The following is a 21,050-nucleotide window of genomic DNA, read 5'->3' as shown; positions in this document are numbered from 1 at the left end:
ATCTTTCCTTGGAAAGGACGCTAAGCAGAACCTCAGGAATTTGGCACAAGGGGCGGTGAGTTGTGAAGAGTTAAAAGCTGCGTTAAAATTCTGTATGATAAGATTTAAGGATCCTTAAGGACCTTAAGGCGTCCCCGGGAGCTTTTTGTTGTCCTGAGGAGCCCAGAAAGGGGCGCAGCAGCCCAGCTGTGCCTCACACAGGGTCACCCCCTTTGACCCGCCCGGCCGCGTTTATCCCGGGGAAAACCCCGCTTTGGGGACACCGGTGACGTCACGGGCGTCGCCGTTTCCGTGGCAACCGGGGAGGGTGGTATGGTCACGTGACCTGCCCGCGGCGTCACGTGATGTTTTGGAGCTGCTTCCGGGTCGATGCGGGACGAGGCGGCCGGGCCTGGGTGAGGGGGACGGGGGGACAGCGGGGGGACAAGGAGGGGACAGGGGGGCGACAGGGACACCCCGGCACGCCCTGGCACACCCCGGCAGCGCGGCGGGGCCGGCGGGGCGCGGGGGCGGCGGGGCCGCGGCCGCCCGGGGCTGTGAGGGGCCTGTGTGAGGGGAGCGGGGGCGGGCGGGGGGGTCCGGGGGAGGCCCACGGGCTGTCCGGGAGCACTGGGCGCTCATCCCGCCCAGCAGCACGGGCAGGGACCGCCCCGGGTGGGATTTACGGCAGCCCCACCATGGGAATTGCTGGGTCGGTGGCACGGTGTCAGTTCGGGGCAGGAGGTGTCACGGGCGCAGCCGGGTGTCCCTGGGGCGGTTTCAGTCCTGCTGCCGGTGCCGGCTGCTCCCAGCAGTGGGAGCACACAGCCGTGCTGGGCTTCATGCAGTGGCTTGCCCTGGTGGTCACTTTACCTGCCCTAATATTATCCCTGCTAAATCCTGATAGGCTTTCCCTGCCCACGGCAGGGGGGTTGGAATTAGACCATCTGCAAGGTCCCCTTCCAACCCAACCCCTTCTGGGACTCTGTGGTTCTGTGATTCACTTTTCTGTCTCTCGAGATCACATCAAAAATAATTCTCCTGAATCATGTCTCGGGAGAAGGACCTTCCAGCTCCTTCCAGGCTGATGTTTATGCTGTTCATCCGTTCCTTATTGCTTTGTTTTTCCTGTGTACAAACACGTCAGGATGTGTTTGGTGTGTGACTACTCAGGATCTGGCCTGCAGGCCTTCGAGTGGCTCTGGAATTTCATTAGCATGTCATTAGTGGTGCCATTCTCCTCCAGGGGCTCTTGTTCTCCTCACACAGCATGGAGATGGAAGTGTTTTTCGTGTTTTTCTAGTGTTCTCTTTCCACATCCCTCACCAGCTGCAGCAGCACCCTGGTTTTCCCTGGAATCTTGAGGCAGGGTCATGCTCCTGTTTGCAGACAATTCCCAGTGCTGCCTCCAGCTGTGAGGTCCCAGGGCAGGAAGGACATGGAGTGAGTCCAGAGGAGGCACCAAGATGATCAGAGGGATGGAGCAGCTCTGCTGTGAGGAAAGGCTGAGAGAGTTGGGATTGATCAGCCTGGAGAAGAGAAGGCTTTGGGGTGACCTAATTGTGACCTTCCAGGACCTGAAGGAGCCACAAGAAAGATGGAGAGAGACTATTGATAAGGGCAGGACAAGGGGGAATGGCTTCAAACTGACAGAGAGTGTAGGTTTAGGTGGGATATTGGGAAGGAATTCTTCCCTGGGAGGGTGGGGAGGCCTTGGCCCAGGTTGCCCAGAGAAGCTGTGGCTGCCCCTGGATCCCTGGAAGTGTCCAAGGCCAGGTTGGACGTGTCTTCCAGCTAGTGGAAGGTGTCCCTGCCCATGGCAGGGGGTTGGAACGAGATGATCTTTGGTGTCCCTTCCAACCCAAACCATCCTAACATTCCCTGTTGTTTGCCACTCCAGCAGAGCATTTAAATAGACCAACAGAGGCTGTTTGCTGACATCTTCCAGAGGCCCAGTGCATCGTTTGCAGTCTGTGCTGTCCTTCAGAAACCCCAGAGTTATTTTAGGCTGTGGATTGTTCCTCGTGCTGTCAGCAGGGGAACACTCAGGGACGTGCACCTTGCAGGTCACCCCGTGCCCTTGTGCTGACAACATTCCCTTGGATCCTGTCATCCTTGCTTAGCACATTGTGCTGCTCCTTGCTTTGGAATAATTGTGGGGATTCAGGGAAGCCACGTGCATGACATGATTACAGTGGCTGTGACACCCTGCAGGAGGGAAGTGGAAGAGGTGACTGACACTCCTTGACATTTCTGTCATCTAGCAAAGGCACTGGTGTGCAAAACCAAAGCTTGGGAAGGAAAATGTTGATGATTCAAAGCTGTTGGATGTGAATGTCATTAGTTTTTTTTCCTCAGCTCTGGATTGCTTTCCCACTGTAGCTGAAAACACCAGTTTTTGCCTCTAGTGGGATGTTAAGGGGAGTTTCTCGTGTGGAATTTCCAGCTGATGTTTGCTCAGCAGACAGAGAGGAATGGAGTTGACAGAAAAGCCATGTGAAGGACAGAAGGCTTTCTGCACAGGGGACTTCCAGCATTTCCAGACCAGGAGGTCTGAATGTGTGTTTGGAAAGCACTGCCTGTCCATGGGATGGGACTGAGCTCCCAAACCACTCTGGAATGAGACCTTTCAGCCTAAAGCCTTGGCTGTCAATGCATGTTGTTCTTGTACCAAGTAGAATATTTTAGCCTAAAATTAAATGCCTTGTTCCTAACAGGGATTTCTTTTTTCATTCTGGATAGACTAGTGACAAGAGTTGAGTTGGAGATATGAATCAACCCAGTTGTTGAGGGCTAAAAATAGTGTGGGTTGTTGTTTTTTTTTTTAAAGGAAGACCAATCCTTTCAGCTCCTATTTGTGACATATAAACTTTATATATAAATTAAAAATTATAACAGGCTTTAGTTATCTTGCTGCTTATTCTACTGAAGTCCTTTGTAATAGGTGTGTTCCTTTCTAATAGGTGTGTTTTAGAAAGTCTGGTCATGGAGAAGTAAAGTAGAGCTTGTTAAACAGGTGATTCTCAGCAAAGGGGAGTTGAAATCACTTTTGTTCAGGATTTTATATCTAGATTTTGTGCTACAAGACCTCTGGAAACCCAGGAAAAACAAGATTCTCTTTCTTGGTGCATGTATCAAGCTCTACTCCTCTCTTACAAAACCACAAAATGCCAAGTTCAGAGAGGAAAGCAGGACAGAGAATTTTAGTCCCACCTGGGTCTAACACCAGCCATCGAGGGATCCTTGTGCCAAATACTCTCCCAGCTGCCACTTGGTATCTTTCTAGGCAGGTCAGCAGCCTGTGATGTGCCAAGTCCTTCTTCCTGTGCTGTTCTGTGTCATGCCTAGATAGGGAGGGCACAGTTATCTTCCAGATGCATTAGGCAGCTGCAGAATGGAACTGGCAAAACTCGCCTTTTGGTCTGGCTGAATGATGTGCTGGGGAGTGTTTGGTGACACAGCAGAAAAGGGGACTTTGTAAACACTTGTTTGAGCAATCTCTTACTCACAAACAGCTGTTTGCTCCTTCCCCTCCTCGCTGCCCTGGCAGTGTGTTTGAGGGGAGCTCTGGATTCCTCACAGTCCTCCTGGGAGATGCAGAAGTGGCCTTTGGCAGCCTGGGGCATGTTGGAGCTGTCCTGTAAGAGCATGTGGGGTAAGGAGGGCTTGTGATGGTGTGTTTGGGCAGCTTGGGCCCTCTGATTTTGATTTCTATTCAAGTAATGCTTTACTTTAATCTGGAGTTTGAATTTGATTTGTTAGACTAATCCGTGCTTCAGAAATAAAACCCGTCACCCATGTGGCTGCTCTCTCTCCTGTGTTCTCAGGCACCACTGCTAGAGGTGATTATTAGTTGCTGACTGTTCATATGCTCTGTTTTTCTCTGCACTAACCAGAAGTCCAAGAAGGGAGCATGGACCAGCCCAGTGGAAGGAGTTTCATGCAAGTTCTCTGTGAGAAATACAGCCCTGAAAACTTCCCGTACCGCCGTGGCCCCGGCATGGGGGTGCACGTCCCAGCAACTCCACAGGGCTCACCCATGAAAGGTAGGCTCCTGATCCTTCTGAGCATCTGGGGGGAATCCAAGGAAAGGGGAACCACCCTGAATTGCCAAAAGAAGCACCATCACAGTGTATTCTAGTGTGTATTATAACGTGTTTCTTAGCGATGAGCTGAGAGACTGGGATGTGGCAAAGGTGATGCAGTGACTGAACTGGTTGCTGTGAAGAACAAGGGAGTTTCTCTACAGCATAAAAGAATCAGAATTGTGGAATAGAACAGAATCATGGAGTGGCTTGGGTTGGAAGGGACCTTAAAGATCCTCAGGTTCCAGCCCTGTCACTGGAAGATGGACCTAAGGCCCTGTGCAGTCTGAGTTTTGAGGGTTCAACAGTCCCCAGAGCTTATTTTCTTCAGGCTAATGATCCTGGTTTATTACTGGCTGCAGCAGCAGGTATTTTGGCAGAGGTGGCTTAACAAATACATAACACATGACCTAAATTTGAGGTTGGTGCACGTGCCAGTGGTGCCATGCAGTGCCACCAGCTTAGGTTTGATGCCTGCAGGGGCAGGAGCCCAGTGTACACAGGATGGGACATATTTCAAGCACAGTGAAGAGTCACTGAATCTCCAGCCAGGCTGCTTTTGGGACAAGTGACTCAGATGGATTTGAAGTGTACTTGGTCTTCTCAAGGCACCAAATGCTTTCTGACCTAGTGCAGAAATCCCCTCTCCTGTGCTTCTGACCTTGTTGCCTCAAGGGAGCTTAGCCACATGTGTGTCTGAAGCTCTGTGCTGCTTGTGGATGTCCTTGAGCCTCCCTGACTGCAGAATCTGTGTCACTGTGTCCTTTAAACTAGATCCATTTGGCACCCTTTAGTCTTCCCTCACGCTCTGATGTTGGAATTTGGTTCTTGGATTATACAGAGGGGGCTGAGATTCACATTCATCCCACCAGAGCTGCCCTGTCTTTGTGTCACCTCTTGCCCATCGTGACCTGTATGAGTTGACCAAACATCCATCAGGTCAATTTGTGTCACAACCAGCCCCAAAGGGGAAAATAACCACAGAAATCAGCTGAGTGAGGTTTCCAATAACTGAGTTTGACAGAGGAGAGAAAAGAGCCTGAGTTCAGTTGAGGATAAAACACTCTGTGTGTCAGTCAAAAAGAACACAAACAGAAAATTGGACTGATGGAATATTCAGTCAGTGCCCTCTCTCCAGGTAAAGGAGCACCTGCTCACCTGAGCTGTTTGAGTGCTGAAAAGAGGGCACAGCTTAAAATGTGACTGAGACATGACTTACAAGTACGTCATGACTAATTCCCAAGGTGCAACACAGTCCTTTAAAAAACCAAACACTAATGAGCCAGAAAACTTGGAAACTCAGATCACTCCAGATAATTGTCTGCTCCTAGAATCCTTTCTAGTTTTGTAGCTGTCAGGTGTTAAGCAGAGAGATAAAAAGGGCCACCTATTTAGGAAGAAGCTGGTTGTTAAATTTTAATAGCTCTTGATACTCCTGAGAGGTGGGAAAGCCATGTTGTATGTGAAGGAGTGTAAGAACTGATGGCTTGCCTTGCCTTGAGATGGATTCCTTGAGTTGAAATGGTTTCCTGTTACAAATCCACAGCTTTCTGTCATGTTTTGGCCTTAGCACATCAAGCTGTGATTGAGGTCCTTGGTTGTTGAATAGCTTTGAGAACATTTACCTGCCTGAGAAGGCATTAGAGCAAAACTGAAGCAGGAATGTAAAAGCAGAGTAGACACCTGAGCTTTTCCAGGTTGTAGGAGTGCTGAACCCTCTACATTGAACTTGGAAGGGAAAGCTTAGAGAAGAAATGCTTAAATGCATCCTTGCTGTTACTAAGGGCAAGAGGATAAGGGAGTCTGGCAGTGCAGCAAATGCTCCACCTAGTCCTGTGTCCTATCTGCTGCAGCAGATGCCTGGGGAAGAGCTCAAGTTCTGGCAAGAACTGATATGAGACACACCATAAATGACAGAGGACTGGCCTGTGGACAGAAATACATGCAGGAACTGCAGGGCACTGATACTGAGTGGTACTGCCTGTGTAGAATCAGAAGGACTTAGTGATGACACCAGTCAGTTGTCATAAACCCCACGTTTACCCCGAGCTCCTTAAATCTGGGAACGACCGGCAGGTTTTTTTTTTTGCTTTTGGAGGTTCTGTAACTAAAATTCAGTGCTGACCAGGGGGCAGCTTCTCTTTTCCCCTTGTCCCAGACCGCCTGAACCTGCCGAGTGTGCTGGTGCTGAACAGCTGTGGCATCACCTGTGCCGGGGACGAGAACGAGATCGCCGCCTTCTGCGCCCACGTCTTCGAGCTCGACCTCTCCGACAACAAACTGGAAGACTGGCACGAGGTAAAACGGTGGCATCTGCACCTTCCTGAGGGCTCTTACTGTGGCTGCAAGTGCTTTACATTTATGGCAGCACTTTGTTCGTTTCAAGGGGAGGGAGCTGCATTTTTAGTGGCTGCTTTCTCATCTTTAAAGCTGATTTTTATTTACCTCGACAGCAACCGAGCGATGAATGGGGTGAAATTAATCCAGTTTGGCACTTCACTGCATTTACCTTGAGACTTACAGTTTTCACCCTTGGGTGAAAAACATACATTTTGATGTTATTTTATTGTGCAAAGCACTGGAACTGGCGTTTCTAACATCAAGAGGTTAATGGGCAGTGCAGTTTTTAACAGAGTAAGAACTGAGGGGGTCCAGTTGATTCCTGGCTTTGCCACTGATTTTGTGATGGTGGGCAAGGTATTTATTCTCTCTCCACCTTAATCTGCAAGACAGATTTAGTAACATTTACCACAAAGGGTATTTCTGAAGCCTCATTAATTAATTCTAAATGCTACTGTAAAATCCTTCAAAGCACTTGGGTGAAATAAGCTCGATAAATGCAATGTAATGTGAGTAAAACAATCTCAGTCTGCTCAAGTGTCATTAAGTTCCTCATTGGATTATGCTCTCCTTTTATGTTAGTGTTTATTGTTGGCAATAGGTGGAAAACAGTGGGATGTTTTGTAGTTTTTTGTGTCAAATTCCTGTTGGTGTTTGCAGAAATGTCCCAGCTCAGTGGGGCTCACATCTCCAGCTGGGAGAGCTGCACACACACTGGTCACTCACGAGCTCCATGTCTTGCACCCTGCTCTGTGTTCAGCCTCTGTAGGCTGCCCTGGAACTGAAAGCCTTCTGTGAACACTGACCCTTTCCTCTGAGACAGGTCTATGTTTTCATAGCCCATCCACAACTGATAAATACCTCCCTTAAAAACTGCTCGTGGTGGCGATTCCAGCTCCCTGGGTGGCCTGTTCCCATGCTTAGCTAATAACCTCCTGGTCTAAACTGAGTCATTTCAGCCTCCTGTGCTGCAGTTTAAGCCAATTACTCCCTGCCCTGCTCTCAGCAGGCACAGAGGAGCATCCACTGCTGTTCCCTTATACCCTGAAGAAGAGCTTTCATGTCTCCTTTTATTATTTTAGCATAATACTGAAAAAAATCAGTTTTTTCTATCCATCATAGGCCAGTTTTGCTAAATCCTGTGCTTTTGTTGGGCTGATGTCACCCAGTTTGTCTGCTTAATTCCTGAGGTGTAGCACCCAACACATGACATCACCCAGGATGAGGTGTGAAGTGAGGCAGGGTCATTACCTCATGTTTGCCACACTTGAATTCAGTCTCTACATGAGGCAATCACCCTTTGCCAACAACTGGGCCCAGTTAGTGACTTTTGTGTGTCCTGGTCTGCCCCATCTCCTCCCATCCCAATTGTTTTGTGGAACAGAACTCTCCAGACAGGTGTTCTCTGACTCATAATTATTTTCTGGATTAATGTCTTTTTCCCTGAATGTCAATTCTTTGACTGGCCCTGAACTGAACTTCCATCTCAGGGGTTTTAGCTGGCTTTGCTTTGGCCTCTGGTCTTGTAACAGCTTTTCCCCCCCGTGGGATCACCCACAGGTTAAAAAAGGCCAGCATTCAATTATCCTGGTCGTGGAAAACATAACCAGTTTCATTCTTCTGTCTGCTCCCTTTGCATTGAGCTCTTCACTCACAGTGCTGTCCCAGGCACTGCAAATCCCCAGTTTGCCAGTGCAACTGGTGTGTGGATGGTGTTGGAAGCTGCTTCCCACTGAGGCAAAGAGGGAAATGAGGTTGATGTGAGGTGTTCTTTATGAATTGATTGAGCTCTGGGGAGCAGTGGAAGGCTGAGCAAGTGGCCAGTGTTGGCCACAAACTCAAGATGATGCCTCCCTGCTGAGAGAGGCCTGGCCTGCTGGCTCCTGGAATGTGCTGCTGCTCCAGCTTGGGGTTGAGGTGGATTTTATGACCTCTCCCAAGGGACTGACCATCTCTTATCAAGCTGCTCAGGGAGTGTAATGAAACAAACTGTTGAGGCAAATGAGCAATTAACCAATCCATCTAGATCAGGAATAGCTGGAGTACGAATTACAGGTGGATATCCAGAAGCCCTGTGTTTTCCCCCATATCTCTCCTTTGGCTTGTGGTGATCCCTTTTTAGGAGGTGGGATATTATTGCTTGAGCTCTGATTACTGCCTGACACACATTGCTTTCTTTCTCTCTTTTTTTTTTCTGTTTTCCCTCCCCATTAGGTCAGTAAAATTGTGTCCAACGTTCCCCACTTGGAGTTTCTAAACTTGAGTTCCAACCCTCTCAGTTTGTCCGTTCTAGAGAGAAGTTGCGCTGGGTCCTTCGCTGGCGTTCGCAAACTTGTGCTCAACAACAGCAAAGCTTCCTGGGAAACAGTGCACACCATCCTGCAGGAATTACCTGAGTAAGCCTGGGAAGTTGGGTGTAGAAAAAGGGCTGTTTTGCTTGCAAGCAGGTCAAGGCTGGGTTGTTGAGCTTCGTGGTAAGGGATGAGAACATCGTTGATTAAAAAACAAAGAGGTTTTTTGTTTTTTTCTTTGGGAGTTTGGGAACTGGCCAGGGGAATGCTTTACATTGTATTAAAAGCTGAACTTGTGTGGCACTGCAAAGCTTGGAGCTTCTCCTCCGAATCTAAATACCAGAGATGGATGGATAATCACTCCAAAAATGTGGGAGGTGACCCACTGTCCTGTGAGTCACTGCACAGTGAGTGGTGCAGTGCATACCTGCACCAGGGATTGAATGGGATGTACCCACTTGTCAAGTCATGGTTCATCCTGCTTTTCTGTGCAAAAGTGTTGATTTTCTGTGGCTTGGCCACGGACCACCTTGGCATTCTGCTCCCATGGATGTCCTCATTGACTTCACTTTGATGACAGATTTGTGTGGCTTTGTGAGCAGAGCTGATGACACCAGAATATCCTGTGTGGCCAACCTCCACTTCCCTGGGAATGGGAGAGCCAGTTTAGGTGTCTTAAAACTTTAGTTGTCTGAAAATCTGTTCTTTCTTTAATGGGAATCTTTGGCTGAACTAGTGATGTGGGGGGGAAAATCATAATCAGTGTTGTAATCAAAAGACCATTTTAAATTAGGTGGTGAGCACTGGGAGCAGGTACCAATCACTTTTGGAGTTGGGTTGGTGGCTTGTTGGGCACAAATGTGGAAGGTAACCCCAAGCAATGTGTTAAAAATTTAATCCTGGGAGGCCAGGGAAACATTTGGAGGGTTTTTTTTTAATCCCTGGAGAAGGTTTATGGATGGGAACAGAGGTGTAGTGGAAAAGTTCCACGTGGAGCTCTCAAGGGTTGCAAATCACTTTGGAAAGTTGTGTTAAAATCACATAAAATTGAAATACCATTTCTCAAGGTGTGTTGAGGTGCTGACATGATCCTTCTGCCCTTGTGCAGCTTGGAGGAGCTCTTCCTGTGCCTTAACGACTACGAAACAGTGTCTTGTTCTCCTGTTTGCTGCCAGTCTCTCAAACTGCTCCACATAACTGACAATAATCTTCAAGACTGGACTGAAATTCGAAAACTGGGAATTATGTTTCCATCCCTGGACACACTTATTCTGGCTAACAACAACCTCACCACCATCGAAGAGACAGAAGATTCCCTGGCAAGGCTGTTCCCCAACCTGAGATCCATCAACTTGCACAAATCAGGTGAGAGCCTGGGAGCAGGATGGGATTTGTTCTCAGGAGGAATGACTGGTTGATCAGAGCTCCCCTCCCATGCAGGTGACAACAAGCCCATCTCTGGGGGCTTTGTCTGCTGCTTTGGGTAGTCATCGTTATCAAAGATGAGGCAGAGTAGTGTGGACCAGCAGTTACTCAAAATGAGCTGGCAAAGGTTTTTTATGTGAGTAGTTTCCCTCTGTTTCACATCCCTGCCTCAGGTGCTCTCCTGGCTGGAGAAGGATAAATAAATGTCTGGCAGTGGAGAGGATGAAAGGATCCCGTTTTTCTTTTATTCCCCATTTTATCTCGGGTAAAATGGGGGTCTGTGCAGGTGTGCAGCACATATCAAGCTACCTGTCACCAGAAACTGTCTGTCACCTGTGCTCAGTCATTAGGAGCTCACCACAAGCTATGCTTGAAGCTGCTTTTACACTTCAGCCCCAGAGAATTTTCAGCTCCAGACAGAGAATGAGCGTTTGGAATATTGGGAAGAGCACCCTGTGCTCGGAGAGAAAGAGCTGCAGGGCTGTGATGTGTTTATGAGATGACACATGCAGCACAAGTCCATCTGCAGGAGTACCTGATGCATCATCAGCTTTTGTTCTTTACAGCTTTATATGCTGTGCAAGTGCTGGTTGAGTGTCAGGCAGGTAGAAGGTGCTTTATTAACATGCTTCACAATGGAAGCATCAAGGATTCCCTGTAATAAAGGCTTAAAGCTAACTAGAGGAGGAAAAGCCTGTTAGGCTGGATTTGAAAGCACTGTCTCACTGAGGAACAAGTGCCTCTGTGGTAAGGAGTTTTGCAGTTTTGATGCCAGGTATTTAAGAACTCTGGGTTCTGTAATGCATTTTGATGTTTTGGGAGCTGGAAGTCAAGTGGAAATCCCAAGGAGCCCGTTAAACTTCTTGGGGTTTTTAGACAAAGCTGCTGCACTCCAAAATTGTGTCATGTGAAGACTCTGCAACGAGTTGTGTTGATCTCTCAGGGCTTTACTGGTGCTCAATCCTCAGGTTTTTTTATTTACTCTCCCTGCTTGCTTTGTTATCCCAAATACCAGCTCTGGAGGGGGCTGAAATCGAGTTAAAGCCTTTTTCATTTAATGCCTGGATGGCTTCTGGGACTGTTTTATTGTTGGGTTGTGAGCAGAAACAGGACTCAAGGTAGTCATGTGTGCAAGGTAAAGCCACTTGATGGCTGTTTAGTGTTGCCTGGAATGACAAACCCTGATGAATTTAATACTGAAAAGACATCATCCCATTATAGACGCAGCCATCATAACTGATGCTGGTCAGTCCTCAGCAGCAAGGCCAAACACTGAGTGATCCATATCCATGAAAAACTAAGCTGTGGAGATCATCCTTCTAGACTTGGAAAACAGCACAAGAGAATTTCAGCTACTCTGTCTTGTAAGCAAAAAAAAAGGAGGTTTTTTTTTCAGCACTTCGTGAGCGAAAGGAAGAGCAGTGACACTCACCTGTCACACGTGTTCTGATTGTCTTGGATACACAGGTGTTTGTTTACACAAGTCTTTCCTTCTGAGCAGGTCTGCACTGCTGGGAAGACATTGACAAGTTAAATTCTTTTCCCAAGCTCGAGGAGGTGAAGCTGCTGGGAATTCCTTTGCTGCAGTCCTACACCACCGAGGAGCGCAGGAAGCTGCTAATAGCCAGGTCTGGTCCTTCTTTGTTCTGCTCAGCAGGAGCTTGAGGTGACAGTGAACGGGTGGGAGCAGGTATTTGTGGGAAAAGGAGTAGGAGAGGGGGTTCTGTGTGAATTCAGAAGGATTTGGAGCTTGGTTTTGTTGTATGGGGAAAGTCAAGGAGTGGAAATGTCGTCTGACTTCTCTGCTTCCCAGAGGAGATTTTGGGTCTCAAACATGCCTGTGCACGTGATGTGGTGAAATGAAAATGCTTAATCTTGAATGTGCCTGGAGAAAGTGCATGAAACTTGGTGTCTTGCTTGCAGGTTGCCATCCATCATCAAGCTCAACGGGAGCATCGTTGCCGATGGGGAGCGAGAGGACTCGGAGAGATTCTTCATCCGATATTACATGGAGTTCCCGGAGGAGGAGGTGCCATTCAGGTGTGAATTCTTTGCTGTGCAGTGGAGAGCAGGGGCAGGAGGGTGAGGAGGCTAAAGGAGAGGTCACTGAACAGGTGATGTTATGTGGAAATCCTGCTAACTGTTCCATCTTTCCTCCTGCCTTGGAATCCTGTCTGTTTTAGCTGAAGTTGTTATTTTAGGGTGTTGTCTGAGGACCTGTAGGATCACTCCTGAGTCAAATTCGGTCTTAAATCCTCTGTGTCAAGTGCTATTAAACAACCTGACTGTTCAGTTCATGATCTTCATTGTTTCCTGGCCCCTCTGATGGCTCCCTTCATAATCCACCTGTGTTTGGGAGCGCCCCAAAGCCTGGGCAGATCGTGCTCTCTGGTGCCAGGCCAGGGCATCTAATCCTCTTGACCATCTGGTGTGTGGAATGTGACTGGCAACAGGAAGCTGTCCCCTCATTTTCAGGCCTGCAAATCACAAGCCTGATGGGTTTTCTTTGCCAGAAAAGTACATCCAATGACCTGTTCATCTTGGTTAAACTAATGAACTTGAACTCTGTGCCAGCATCTACTTACTGCTCCTAATGGGCTGAGGAAGGATCAGGGACCATCAGGCCACTGCCTTTCTGTGCCTTTTGCCCTAGAACCCTCATGTGCTTTTTGACAGCAAAGCCTTATAGCTTTTTTTTTACAGAAAAGGGGTAGGACAAGACTCTGTGTGTGACTCTGAGGGGACAGACAGAGGTGGGGACACACTGAAGGTCAAAGGTATGGCCTGGAATGGATGACAAAGGTGCAAATGGAATCTGGTCAGTGTTTACACTGACTGGTCAGTGTTTCCTCCAGCTTAATTCTTAGGTAAAATATCTCTTGTTTTCCTAAAGCACTGGATCTGTGACCTGGTACAGTAAGGGCATGGGAAGGCTGGGATAGAGCATGAGGGCAGGGTGGTTTTCATGAATCCTGATAGGTTCAGTGATTATAACATTTGTTAAAGGCATGCTGGGGTCAGTTCAGAGGCAAAGGACACTCGTGTAGTCAGGGAGACAAGACAGCTGGTGATCCCTCTTGTGCCTTTTCCTGAGGACAAGTCCTGGCTTGTAATTTTAGAAGCCCTTGAAGCGTAAAAATTGGAAGACATATTGGAAGTGATAGAAGCAGAGTCAGAGAATGCAGGGGAGAGGGAGGGGAGGCAGGGGCTGTGAGCTCATGGTGATGCTCCCAAAATGGATTATTTTCCATAGCATTTTATTTCTAAGAAAGCTGTTTCATGTCTCTGGACATGGACTTTGGGAACAGGCTGTGTGCACCCACATGATTACATATCCCCACCCCACTGGGGTTGCTTTCCAGGTGGGATCTCATTTAAGAGATCACTAATAGCTCACCCATCCAAGAAAACCATGCTGATTTTGACCAACCTGCTAGGAAGATTACCTCCCCCTCTGGTTTCCTAACCTTTAAACACTCTTACTGCCTTTTTCGTGGTCAATGGCCTCTTTGTCTGAATCCCTTCATCTGTGCAGCGTTTCCAAGAGACTCCTGCAGCTACTAAAGAGGGTTGTTCTGTCCTGGAGGGGTTGTGTGCCACTACAGGCTATTTTCTAGTGAGGCTGCAGATGGCTGAGAGTGTCCCCAGTGCTGAGGGCTGGGTTTCAGTTCCTGGGCCTTTGGCAGCAGCCCTTGTAGGAAGGGAAACCTGGCATTCTTTGCAGAGGGATTTTGTGTCTGTTTGTTGCTAAAGCTTCCCCTTCTTTGCTCCCAAATCTGGTGTGGTCTCTCCAAAGGTGGTTTGTAATTAGAATCTAATCAGGACACACATGTTGTTGCTGGGGGTACAGCATCTGCATTGCAGTGCTGCCTGGAGCAGAGGGAGGACACGCTGGAGCACAGAAAACTTCCCAGTGGGAGCAGCCCCCCTGGAGACTGCCAAGGTGCAGCGTGAGATAAGCTCTGCCAGGAGAACCCCCCCTGCCTGCATTCGTGTCTTCCCAGGCTGCAGCTGGAAGGGATCAGGGAGGGAGGGGAATGGAAGGAACAATTTATCTCTCTGGATGCCGTGGGTTAGAGGGAGCACTGAGTGTACAATCCAATATTGGCTGTCTCCTGGAGTGACGTCGCCGTGTCTCTGGGTTTTTAATGACTCCTCTGCTTGTCTGGGCCACTGTTTATCTGCAGAGTATCAGAGGCACTTTTAGCCAGGCTCAATCCTTCAGCATCCTCTGCTCTGGCAGCCAGTGTCTGCAAGGGTGATTAGAAAAGTCTCCAGGGTGCCTATTATCGGGGTACAAAAGAACCTTATAAGCAGTGTGCCTTCATCCCTATTGATCTGAGGAAAGCCAGTCACTCAGACTCCCGACCTTCTTTGCAGCTCACATGCAAGGGGCAGACTGCAGAGCTGCTTCTGCCTTCCCTCCACACAAGAAAATTTAAGACAGTGTTGCCTGACCCTCCACATGTTAACAGCACATATTTGGGTCATCTTAGCCCACTCATGGTGCTTCTCTCTCTCAGCTTGCTCGAAATTTGCCCCCCTCTTTATCCTCTCCCCACTGTCAGCCCAGTTCACTGCAGTTGCCCTCAGTGCACCAGTCAGGACAGTAATTCCAGTTGGCACATAAGAAAGTGTTGCTGGTCTGCAGCAGCAGAGATGGTGAGAGTTAAAGGGATGTCCCAGAGTGGGCTGAGGGCTTGGAGCAGCAAGGGGTGGGCACCTCTCTGCCCCTTTCCCTGCTGACAAATCCTTCTAGACCTGGAGGAAACTGTGCTGCAGAGAAACCCTCCCCGTCGATGACACGTTGGTTGGCACTTGCTGTAGCTGCAGGTGGGTCAAATATGGGGAGTGTGTTGTCTCCTCTCAGCACTAATGGCTTTTCCAAACAAATAGTCCTGATCCTATCAGCAGGTGGCTGTGAGAGCAGGGCACCAGGCTGCCTTTGGACGCTGTGCCCTGGGGAAGGCTCGGTTTGCCCGTGAGACTGGGGAAATCCTAGTGCGTTGTGGCCCTTACCTCACTTCCCAGCAGACAGAGGGGCTGCTGTTCTCCAGGAACATTCCTGCCTCCGGCAGGACTCCCTGGGGTCTCCCAGCCTGCCAGGTCCCATCATTGCTCGACAGGGGCCGTGACACGGCACCGATCGCATTCAGCTCGGGCTGGGAGCGGGAACAAAAAGCGCTTTCTGTGCTGGGCAGGGCGGAGGGGCTCTGAAATGTTACCTTTCCTCAGCAGCTCTGCCTTTGTCATTTCAGTCCCATTGTGTTTTGTGCTGCCATTCTGCCTCTTTCCCAGCCAGGCAGGGAGATGCAGCCTTGCCTGAGGGGAGCGATACCCGCTGAGGGTGAGACAGATTTTCCATTGCCAGGAATGGCTCCCTGGGATGGACCTTGGGAAGAGAACTTGGCTCCAAGGAGAAAGTGACAATGGGGTGTGTGGCTCTGCTGGTAAAATTCCCATCTTGTTTTAGAGTTGGCAAGAAGTCCCCTGTTTTGTTGTCACCTTCCAAACCGTGCAGCGGCTCACCTTGATTTGGTGATCTTGATGATTGTAACATTTGGGACGTAGCTGGCCCTTTGGAAACAGCAGGGATGTCTGACAATCTGCTAAACCATGAAGCCACAGACACTGGGAATCCTAACTGAGGGCTGTGTCCTCTGTGTGAGCACTGGCTTGGTTCTGGCACTCTTTAGTGAAGTGTTTGCACTGGAGCAGGAGTTGTAGACTTGTGAGTGTGGCGTCCTCTCTTTCTTCCAAATATCTTTTCAGTGTCTTGCCTGAGAAACAGTGTGTGCTCTGTGAAGTGTCCTGCTGGCAGGGGACAAAACAGGGCTCATACCACCCAAATTTATTCCTGGGGAATGTCTCTCCAGGTCATCAAACTTGAATGAGGGTCAGTGTGATCTCATGTGAGGAACATTCAGACTTGTGAAACGTGCATTGTGGAACTGCACCCTGATTGTGGCACTGTTGAATTTTCCAGGTATCATGAGCTGGTCACCAAGTATGGGAAGCTGGAACCCTTGGCAGTGGTGGATCTTCGGCCTCAGAGCAGCGTGAAGGTGGAGGTTCACTTCCAGGATAAGGTGGAGGAGATGTCCATCCGCCTCGATCAGACTGTGGCAGAGCTGAAGAAGCACTTAAAAACTGTGGTGCAGCTGTCCACGAGCAACATGCTGCTCTTCTACTTGGACCAGGAGGCTCCCTTCGGTCCCGAGGAGATGAAGTACAGCTCCCGAGCGCTGCACTCCTACGGCATCCGGGATGGGGATAAAATCTACGTGGAGCCCCGAATGAAATAACCTCTCTTGACCACACCCATGCCCCCCCACACCCACACACATGCATTAAGGAGTTTTTGCAAGGTTTTTGTTTCGGTTGGTTGGTTGAGGTTTGGTTGTGTTTCTGTAGCAGGTGATTTCTTAGCCCGGAGGAGGTGCCCTGACGTGAGAACCAACGCCCACCATCCACTGCAGGTGACCTTGAGGTGACAGTTGACTTCAGGACGTGTGTTTCAGTGTGGGCAATACCTTGATGTTTCCTTTGATGCTCCGGTATACTCGTGATTTGGCGTGAATGGTCAGTTGTTCAAGCTAAGGAATGCCAGGGTCCATAAGGGAGACAACAGCTCGGTGCAGAATTTGACCTGTTGTTTTCTTTTCCTAAGTTTTTGGTGTTTTGCTCCACCAGAGCTCCCTTTGGCCTCGCTACCCGACTGTGGCTCGAGCTTGCTGAAGTATTTCCTTGCAGCTTGGTGCTGTCCCAACCTTTTGTTGTGCTCGAGTTCACAGACAAGATCTCCAACAGTATTTGTTCCGCTTGATTCAGAGCTCAGGTACTTAGTGCATCCACTTCACTCCGCTGCTTTGGTTTCTAGGAGTGCACAAAATGGGGGAAAGAAAGAGAATTTAGCAGAAAGAAACTTTCTTTTCAGAACACACGCCCTGTATCCACATTGATTTGGGGGAAAACCAGGAAGTTTTGGTGGCTGTTCCCGTCTCACGCTGTGTCTGCAGCCTGTAGCACTGGCAGGCTGGGGGCAACGGGACCCTTGGGTGTGTTGCAAAGTGAATTTTGGAGTGTGGTGGGATGGGTGTTGCGTTGGAAGGGCTTTTAGAGTAACAGGTCAGCGAGGGGTTGAAGAGCTTCCCCCACTGGCCATCGTCCATCCTGATGCTGAAGAGATCCTCCATGCACTTAACCTTGGCCAGCTGGTACTGAACGTGGAATGGCTAAAATTCCTCTCCAGGGAGGAGAGGAAGAGTGAAGTTGAAGTTTGTGTTTGTTGCTGTTGCACCAGAATTCAAACCTTAGCACTTTCCCCGGGGCCCCTGGCTGGGGGTCCCTGCTTGGGGTCCGAGCCAGGACAGTGTGTTGGCTCAGACCAGTTCCTACAAGTTGAGTAACAAAGCAACCAGACTCGTGTTTGTTGTTCAGCAGGTTTTCACTCCCTATTGGCTTCCCCCCCACCTTGTGCTGCTGCTTAAGTTAGCCCCTGTTTTCTGCTGCAGAGCAGATTCCCTTTCCTGTTCAGTGAAATCCTCCTTCCTTCCTATCTCTTATTTCCCTTCCCTGTGTCTTCCCTTGTTCCTCTGCTCCCTGACAAGTTGAAGACTTTTCAGATTTCCTAGTTACAAGCAGCTGCATAGAAGTTTTTGAAGCTGTGCAGTGAGGGCTCTAGTTACACATGAACTCCTGACCTTAATTTTGAAATGCTCCCTTGTCCCCACGTGCACTTTCTTTCCCATGATGCTTCTGTCCACATCACCAAACTCCTTTGATATTCCTGGAGTTGTGTATTTCTCTTCATATTTCACCTAAAAAGTGGGGTGGGATAGGATGGGGAGGGGGTGAAGTGTTATCTCATAGTCTTCAGGTTCAGAATGTGGGGATAGTTCAGAGGGGGGAGTAGTTCCTCATCCAAAGTAATCGTTAAAAATGGGAGGATTTAAGACAAATTAATAATTTGTGCCTCACCCCCCTGCCAAAAATACCAATTTCTTGGCCCCGTTGAGATGAGCAATAGGAAAGGGAGCAAGACTTTCCACAGGTAGCATAGAGACCACAGCATGTGCCTGCAGAGCTGTGGTACCTGTAAAACTAAAACAGCAGGGAGGTAGTGGCAGTGTAACATAAAATGATGCTTTTATAAGCTAGAGCTTTACTGAAGATGTATTTTCCGTTTTGGGCAGTGAAAGTAATTTGCTGCCTTATAGCAGAACTCTTAAGCCAACACTTTCTGTATGATATATATATATACATACGTGCGAATAGGAGAAGTTGTGGTTAATAAGATATTTTGTTATAAAGCAAAGTTTTATGAAGATATGGTTGTTTAATATTAGAAGCCTATTTCAGCCCTTGACCTCCAGTGTAAGTAGGTTGTCCCTGAGTCGCTGCAGTGTCCGAGGTAAGCGACCAAGAGGGATGCAAAAGTGTCTCTGACCTAATTCTGTAGAGCAGTAATTGCCTCTGTGGGTGTATTTATGGCATTGTACCTGCTATTAATGAGATGCTGTAACTCTTGACCAACTTCCTGAGCACAATTAAGTGTCTGGGTTTCAGAGAAGGGAATAAACAAAGACCATTAAAGAGCTGAATGGGACGATAAAGAAGACCCAAGGATGTGCTTTTAAGTTTGTTTGCCCACTAAAAATTGGCCTGTCCCTGGAGGGAATGGTGCTGTCCCTGCACCGGCTCAGAACTGTCAGTAAATCCTGGTTTTATTTGTGGCAGACCTGATGGGAACTGGGAGATGGGAAAGAACAGCTACTGACATACAAGGTCAGCAAGTGCTGGGGATTTGGTGCTGCCACCCAACCCAGCTGCCCTGGTCGGGCAGGTCAGAAGTCACAGTATCAACACCACCACTTTGCCACTTCTCCAGGGAAGGGTTTTTAATGGATGATGTTCTCAAGGCATTCACCTTGTGTGCAGCTTGTGGGACACTTGTAAGGTGGAAACCAAAAATCTTGGCTGTCTTCCCGAGGAGAGGAAGTCACATCCAAAACCCAGAGACAGTTTATGTGTCCAGATGATCGACTTTGGAAAGTAGGACCAAAGGCACACAACTGATGGGGAAAAACACCCCAGATCCCTTTCCTTTTGTAATACCTCTTGGGAAAGGGTCTTGTGCGTGTGCCATGTCAGTACTTAACAGGGACCATGTCTTGGGGAGAGAGGAGAGGGCTCTGAGTGGGAGAGGAGGTTTGGGATGCTGAGAGTCCTGTAGGGTCCTGATGTGACAGGAGGTTTGATTGAGGAGGTTTGAGTCAGGAGGGGCTGTGCCCAGGTGAAAACATCCCTGGCTCTTCCACATTCCTTGGAGAAAACAAAATAGATTTGCAAGCTTCCCTAGCTTTTGTGTCCTTCTATCAGAGGGCTACTTTTGTCAAGAGCTGTTTTGCTGTTCCTGCTAGTTCAGGCATTAAAGTCTGCCCCGGGCAGTCTGCGCGGCGGGCAAGCCCTTGGCTCACCGGGAATTAGGTGACAGCTACATACCAAAGTGTCACACGGCTCCGTGTGCTGAGATTGGATGCTGTGCTCTCGTGTTTTTGGATAACGTTGCTGTTGACTATCCGTGTTTTGACCAGATGTTTCGGGCGGATCGCTTAAGGGGCGATGTTATGAATATTCATGGCGTGCTGACTGCCCTCTGCTCCCCCGCTGGGGTTTGTCACACCGTTTTTTTGGGAGCTGCACACATCCTAGTGGCAGGTGAGAGTGTGGCCCAGGGTGGCCCGGAGGAGCTGCCTCTGGGGAGGGCCTCCTTGGGTCTGGAATCTCTGGCACTGGCTCTGCCTCCTCGGTTGCCGTTTTTCGCTTGTAAATGAGATTCTGTAGGTTCTGTTCGTGTGCAGATTTGAAAATGCAAACGAGGTGCTGGAAGCAGCCCAGAGGCTAAAATATGTATTCCTGGCAGCTGTGCCTCCCTCGTTTGGATGTGGCACTTCTGTAGGAGGCAGAGAGACGCCTTCCCCAGAGCGACGTTCGAGGGGCTTCAACCATCTCGGGCCTTTGCCTCTGTGATTGCTTTCCTGCAGTTACTGGAAATTTCAAATATAGTTTAAACATGAAGATCTGTTCTTGCTCCCTGTTAATGTTGCATCCATGTGTAATTTCAAAGAAAAAGAACTGTAAGTCCACCTTGTTTTTTATTCTGGTTTCTCTCACGGGGGATATTCTTCCCGCTCCCACGACTTGCCTTTGGTTTGCTCGCAGACTTAGCGGTGGAATTCAGGCCAAATAGGTAATTGGTTTGGATCAGTTCAATAAACTTATGTAAGTTTTTACACAAAAAAAAAAAAAAAAAAAGGTGTCCTGAGCTTTGCCCTTTTGTGTTCCCCTTGAAGCAAAACGTTCCTGTGGGTCTGACCCACGTGTTTAACTCACACCTTTGGTGCGGTGAGAGCTGCCGGGGTGTATTTGTGCTGCTGATGTGTGTGCTGAGAGCTCAGGCACAGCCACCTCACCTGTGATGGTGCTTTTTGAAAGGAAAAGGAAGATCTAGTCCTCTCCTGGGCTGTATTTCTCCGTGGCTGTGATTCATCTCCACTTCCAGGTGAGGAACGAGGCTTGAGATCACTCTGTTATCTGCTCCATGTCCTCACTGGGACTGGCCTTGGGGATAAAACAAGTTCCATCCTCGTGGCCTGCACCAAATAACCCTGGGGAGAGGCAGGAGGAAAAAGAATGTCCCTCCAGATGGGACAGAGCTCCTGGCAAACCCCTCCCAGGGTGTCTCCCAGCTGTGCTGGGTCCCTTGAAATGGGAATGCCTGTGGTTGCTCTGCTGAGATGAAGCAGCCAGAGAACCTTTTGCCTCATCTTTTCGTGCTTGTTTTTTCTTGAGGTCAGGCATGGGAGGAAGTTTTCTGCTGGAAGAATTAAAAAAAAAAAAAGATAAGTGTTTGGTTGTTCAGCTCCGA

General features: G+C 48.8%; 1 protein-coding gene across 2 annotated transcripts; it reads left to right on the top strand.

Moving 5' to 3' along the window:
* The first annotated feature begins 298 nt into the window (after positions 1-298).
* On the top strand, positions 299-16,425 carry TBCEL (tubulin folding cofactor E like). 2 transcript variants are annotated; one of them, XM_051812260.1, is made up of 9 exons: positions 360-395; positions 3,495-3,634; positions 3,876-4,025; positions 6,223-6,362; positions 8,619-8,800; positions 9,804-10,060; positions 11,622-11,748; positions 12,044-12,160; positions 16,107-16,425. In XM_051812260.1, the coding sequence occupies exons 1-9, from the start codon at positions 370-372 to the stop codon at positions 16,423-16,425; spliced, it is 1,458 nt and encodes a 485-aa protein (XP_051668220.1). In that variant the 5' UTR covers positions 360-369. The 2 variants fall into 2 exon arrangements, with proteins under 2 accessions (XP_051668221.1, XP_051668220.1); XM_051812261.1 differs by lacking the exon at positions 3,495-3,634 and having other exon boundaries at positions 299-395.
* The last annotated feature ends 4,625 nt before the right edge of the window (positions 16,426-21,050 follow it).

This window comes from Manacus candei, unplaced genomic scaffold (assembly GCF_025592945.1).
Source record: "Manacus candei isolate 608988 ecotype Guabito, Panama unplaced genomic scaffold, ASM2559294v1 h1tg000086l, whole genome shotgun sequence".
NCBI classification, from domain to species: domain Eukaryota; kingdom Metazoa; phylum Chordata; class Aves; order Passeriformes; family Pipridae; genus Manacus; species Manacus candei.
This window is presented reverse-complemented; position numbering and strand designations above follow the sequence as displayed.